General features: G+C 51.3%; 1 protein-coding gene across 1 annotated transcript in view; it reads right to left on the reverse strand.

Annotated features, from left to right (window-relative positions):
- The window catches only part of LOC128270877 (metallo-beta-lactamase domain-containing protein 1), a 45234-nt gene extending 42117 nt beyond the window's left edge, over positions 1 to 3117 (reverse strand). The window contains exon 1 of the mRNA XM_053008303.1: positions 2952 to 3117. Within this exon, the coding sequence (XP_052864263.1) occupies positions 2952 to 3117 (166 nt within the window). The remainder of the gene's footprint in view (positions 1 to 2951) is intronic.
- Positions 3118 to 6371: the final 3254 nt, after the last annotated feature.

The raw sequence follows: 6371 nt of genomic DNA on the forward strand, positions 1-6371 counted from the left end.
TTCCAATTTCCCCCGGTACACCATCCGGGCGGTGGAGTGTCCGAAAAAATGGAACGGGCAGATTAAACGGGCCGGATGAACTTTCCAGTAGCCCTCCACTTCAACGACGGTAGTGCCCGAGAGTCCGGCTAAGGAGGAGGAAAAACTTTTGCACGAACCCACAGCTAGTAAAGGCAACGGCGGCGGCGGATGAGGTGGCGGACGTTTGGGATTGTCCGAAACCACTCTCAGCGAAACTACTTCACTCACTGCTCGTTCCATTTCGGTCCGGAAGTCCGGAGGTCGAGCCTCAAGCTGGTAGCTTCTTTGGGGTTTCCGACCCAAGCCACACTGCACGGACTGCATATTCCTGGCCGTACAGCCGTACGGTTAATTGTGGTAAACGTTTTCATTTCTGCGGGATGTGCGCGTGCGGGCGCGCGTCCGCGCACGCGGAACACCCCTTGTGAATGGTTGGCCGCAAAGTTTATGCTCGTTTGGCTTGATTGGCGTCATTATGAAGTTTTGGGAACGCGCCACCGGCAGAGGCGCGGCTGGTCGACTGACTGACGAGTTCGACGTCGGGGAACTTACTAGAAGGCGGTCGGAAGTGACAATCCAGCCCCGGAATGTCGCTCCGGAAGCAAAAGAATCGCATAGTGAGTGCCGGTTACTTATCAACAACAATATTTGAATACTGAATACCGTTGGCCAACAAATCTCGATTGCAAATTTATGAAAGAAACAGCTTCAAAACAGATACGCGAGGTATCGCTGCCAAACTAATTTAGAATAGGAACCAATGACACAGCACAACAAAATCAAAATAAAGTTTCTAAAACGAGCAGTCCTTTAAAAACATTGATAGCAATGCTAGGTACTAACACTATTTTAGATGTTCTTAAACAAACATAAGTTACAAAACTGCTAATAAATGATCATCATTTGCGGCCATTGTTGGTTCGCATCACTATAAAACTAAGTTGGAAGATTGAATTGAAAAATAAAATCGTTTCGTTTCATGCCGATGCATTACTTCTGCTCCGTCCGAAAAGGAACCAAACTGATTCCTTCATAAATTACTCCCCCCAAAAATGGGGAAAACAAAATAAAAGACACATTTTTCTTGCCACAGTCACAAAGGCTGAGTGAAAAATGTGTGACAAAAACTTTCAAAATTAGTTCCGGCCATTTCGTTTTTTTTCTATTTCACTAAATTACTTTTTCTCCGAGCCACTGGCCAGGCGGCCGACCGCCTGGTTCACTGGACCAACCGCGACTCGGTCTCACAGAAACGGAACGGAAACGAAACAAATGAGCTGAGTGGAATTGTTTTTGAGCTATCGTTCGAGTCGACTGCTTTCCAATCGATTCCCGGGTTTTTTTTCCCCCGGTCGGTAGTTACTGTCGGAATCACAAATTTTGCCCCACCCCCGGGGTGGGGCAGGGTGTTTCGAATTATATTTTATGCCGGCCACCACCGCCCCGGACCTTGCAGAGGCGGATGAGCCGAGCGCAAAAGTCAAACGCAAACGACGTCCGATCGGTAATCCGGGCCAGCTCCATTCCTGCTCCTTTGGAACTGCTGGTGATCGACCGGTACACAGGGGGACGACAAAAAAAATCCACTTTAGCCCGCTTCGACTCGATCCAATCCCGATGCGGTCCGCGAAAAGCGATTCAAATGACCACCGAACCGAACCGGCATCGCTGCTCGCTGCCGCCGCGGAAACGCGCAAAACGACAAAAGCTTAATCAAAAGTTCGACGAGAACCCGACTGAAGCAGGAACCCTTGGCCCGAAGGGTTCCCAGTGCAGGGGGAATCGCAGAACTCCGTTTTGTTGCGCGAAACTCCGAACAAACTCGCGTCGCAAACTTGCTCGTCATTGCGTGCTTGGGCGATGTTTTTACCTCATTCCGGAAATGTTCGGTACAAACCGGGCCCCACGATACCGTTCCGGGCGCAGTGTTCAACTTCAGCCCAGGCCCCAGGGGACCGCGTGGAGGTCCTCGCGCGACAACCCGACCGACCCCTCGAGACTGATTTGCTAACCTTCGAGCCCGAACATTGATCGGGCTGCGGGCAAAAAGTTGAAGGGAACTGCGCACCACGCGAATCCACTGTTCGCGCCCTTATCTTGGGCGGCGATTTGGAGCGCAAAGAAAAGTAGGACCGTGTGGGCACCGTGGGACCGCGGCGTTAAACGGGCGGATCGGAGGGAAAACTATTTCCGAAGAAGTACACAACCCACCATCGCCGGAACGCCGGCGGGTTTTTGGAAAATGCGGTTCACGCTGCTATCAGCCGCACAACACGCCCAACATCGGAAAGCCCTAATGGGAAGGGGGGCCGGGTCGACCGACCAGCGAAGCGGATCGTGATGTTTGATGCGTATAACGCGTGTTCTTTTGTCACCAATCGGGGCGTGCGTGCATGGCTATCGGAACCCCATCGACCCGCCGGTGGGTGGGACTGAACCGCCCGCCGACGGAGCGCCGAGAGTCAATGGACGTAGTAAATGCGCATCGAAGTTCGTTTTTTATGTGTAATCCTTTTTATGCGTCCCGATCCGATCCGAAACCGCCAAAACCCCGAGGTGGGCCCAAAAGAGTCTGAAGAAAATGAGAGTTCGATTTGGCGTTTCCTGCGCCGAAAGGGTACGACGGAATCGGGGGCTTGGATCGCATCCAGTGGAAAGTGAAAATGGGGTCCACATACTTGAAACACATCATGAACCAACCCTCGTCGTCGTCGTCGTCGTCGGTTGCCAAGTGGGCCACTGGTATTCGCGGTCGCCGAGGGTCGGCTCGTAATGTCGATTGCGCTATCGTATCGGCGTAAATGGGCCTCTGCCCTTACGCTTATCCTCGTTCGGTCATAAAAATAAATCCGTTTTCCGCCGCCGCTTCAAGGACTTCATCGATGGCCCCTGAAAAGAGGGAGCCAAATATGCTAATCAAAGATACTTACGTTGCAAAAGCAGATCGCCGTCCCAAGGTGTCATCGTGTCCACGATGACGTTGCAATCGCGGCCTTTGATCAAGGTGCAGGTGCAGTTGGCCAGCATCTCCGGAGGTTCCTTTTCCTCCTCCTCGTATCTCGAGTAGCCCTCGTTTAGGACGATGATTTCGTTCATTATTGTTCCACCCGGCAGATTCCGGGATGCGTCCCTAGTGTCCCTTTCCAAGCCGTACGTTTCTAAGAACGGTGCAGAAACGATCGATGAGTCTCCTTGGGCGTTCGTGGGGTGTACCGAACTAATCGACGTGTAAGACGTTAAAAATCGCCAACGCAAGACCGTGTGAATCAAAGCATATTCAAAGCATGTATCCTTTGCATCCCACCGTCCGATTCCTTGGCCGTGCGTAACGACCTAGCGGTTCGATATCGCAACCGCATTTCACACGTTTCGCACACGTGGCAGCGTGCGAAAAGTCTTTCAGGAAGATTACCGACAGGAGCGACCGGACCGCAGCGACCGAGCAGGACGACGCACGTTTGACGACGTCGCAGTACGCGTAGCTTGAATTGACCCCGATGGTGGCCGATTTTTCCGCCGCACGATTTTCTTCACCTTACCAACACCAAACGCACACACACACAGACACCCGCGCGCGCACACGGCCTCCTGCACACTCACGCATCGCCACAGACACACACCGCCACAAACATGCTCGCACACTCACACGCAGGCGGCATCCGTTCCAGCTGTTTTGCGATTTCTTGGCCACCGCGTTTTTCCTCCAGCACCCCCAGTAGGCTGTGCGGTGAACGCGAAAGGATCGATGGCACGATGGGCGGCGTTCGCAGTGTTTGGGACGTTTCCTGCGCTATTTTTGCAAACACAACAGACGCACGGCCGCGTGATTAGCGGCCGCGAGCACCGGAAAGGCGAGCATTGCGTTAATGGCCGGTCACGCACATAAACACGCACGATTTATTATTATTTTCCATCACGCTGCTTCTCTCGCTCTCTCTTTTTCGTTGGACCATTTTCTTCAACGGCACTGGCGGAGGTGGCGTCGTGGTGTTGGCCGACTGTCGAATTGCAGCTTCGGTTTCGTTTTTCACCCCGCCGCCACGAAAGTGCAACGTGCACGCGCGGGAACCGAAATTTTCACGATTTCTGTCACACGCCTTCCGGTGGCGCGGAACAAATTTGTTTGTTGCCTTTTCTTTATCCACACCGCCTGCAACACAACCATCGAAACAAGCTGCTCCGGTTCCGTGAAAACACACCACCATTCCGTATGGTCGTTCCGGGCGTCGGGGGACACAAGCTACGCGTACCGCGGCGTCATCGGCCGGTCATCCGTCCGGAAGTCGCGCTCCGTTCGCTCCTGCCGAGTGATCAACCTTGACTGAACGCACACCGTCGGGCAAGGAAGTCGGCCAAAAAAGCGCTCCCGCTGGTGCTGCGGCCACGCACCGAGCGCATTGCAAAATTTTCCCACGGCCGTGGGGGAGGGCGCAGGACGAATCCCGCGCCACCCCCGATTCCACGGACGTTGGTTCGGACGCCATTCGGTTGCGTTCGGTTCGCTTCGGTCCGCTCCGTCCGGGGAGTGAGAAAGAGAAAGAGAAACAAAAATCACCGTTCACCGGTGGGCAACGGTGATCTGTCCTCACCCACACACACCCCGGTGTGTGAAGAGAACCGGATGCCGGTTCTCTCGCTCGTCCCCGTTCGATCCACATTCGGTGTCGGTCGGTCGGCGTTCGGTTCGGCGGTTTCCGCTCCCTCGCCAGCGACAGGATTTGGTCGATACGAACGCCAGCAGCCGTCGGTGGGTTCGGCAAGGAAAATGCAATGCAGACGTGATCGCTCTCACTCCTGCAATGACTGCGAACTTTCTCGCCCCGGCGCGAACTTCGTACCTCGTGTACACAAATAACTCACCGGCCGCCCGCTCCGGCGTCGGCGACCGGAAGGACCGGGGGGACCGGGGGAACGTTCTACAGTTGCGCAAAAGCTCGCAAAAGCAGCACGGCGCGCTGAGGACGAAGGGTTCCTCTGTTCGATTCCATAGTGCGATAAACTCGTGTCTGGCGGCTGAGGGAAGGCAAAGTCCCCGCCGACCAGTTATGTTACACACCATGAGGTCATTTTGCTTTATGCGTTCCGAGCTTTGGCTGACTAGTTTCAAGGAGCTCTTTCTTGGCGAGCAGCTGGATGCTGGATCTCGGACCATACCCGAATATTTACCAAATTAGTTAGTTAAATAATACTGCAATTAGATTTAGCAAAAATTTACAATCATTACCCGAAAAACGCGAAACAGTAAAAAACACTTTGTCCAAACAAACCCAGTTTGTTTTGGTTCATTTGTATGACAATTTGCGTCATGAACCGTCGAAATGATCCTGAGCTGTCACTTTTTCAGACGTTAAACTTGTTCGCGATACAATCAAGAAAACAATCGGCTATTCTGTACGAACAGTGAAGTCCCACTAAATTTTAGTGTATCCATAAAATAATTAGACCCATAACTTAAACTTTAATAGGTCATTACAGTCAGGTCGAGGTAATATTATAAATGTAAATTCGATTTTAAAAATCCACCAACTTGCATGCAAATTTCACACAGTGAAAAATTTCCGCTCACCAGCAGATGAAACATTTCAAATACTTTCTATTGGATCAACCGATAAAACAAATTTTGCGAACACTACTTTTTACAAATAGACAATAGAATTAGATAGAATTCTAATTCTAAAATTACTAGGGGTGAGGCGTTGTTTTCGAGCCGTACTTTCGTATAAAACTGCAAGCCTCGTATTAAAAGAAATGTAATACAAAGTGAACTTGTAAATGAAATGAAAATACGTGGTTTCGCGACTTTTGATTTTTTCAAAAAATATTGGTTTATTCATGAATATCTATTTTGTTCCCTTCAAAGTAGATTCTATACACTCAGATTTTATACACTTGTGTCATCTAAAGCTCCACACACGCTCAACAGCTGATTAAAGTGATTTAACATGGCAATCAATCAGCCAACCCGTTCAGAACACCAATCGTATCCACCGTGCGCTGTGGTTACCCAATTTTCAAGCATTCAACCCGCAACGACATGTCCAATGTTCGTCCTTCAATAAATTTCGATTATTTGGCCCTTGTCACGTTTGAAGTTCAACAACGAGCCAAGTCTTGGGCACGTTACAACATCGCATCGCTGCCCCTAAGCCTGCCGATAATTTTTACGCCGTGCCCTTGTCCCACCGGTGAGCTCCGTGCGTTGATTGAATGCCCAATGAGACAGTGAATGACTTCAAGAGCCGCCAGTGTCAACAGCCAATAATCGGTTAACCCTATGTACCCCACACCCCCACACGAGGTGTGCCCCTCCGGCCAAATCATAATCTTCGCCGTTCGCCTTTCCGTCGAAC

This window comes from Anopheles cruzii, chromosome 3 (assembly GCF_943734635.1).
Source record: "Anopheles cruzii chromosome 3, idAnoCruzAS_RS32_06, whole genome shotgun sequence".
Taxonomy (NCBI): Eukaryota; Metazoa; Arthropoda; class Insecta; order Diptera; family Culicidae; genus Anopheles; species Anopheles cruzii.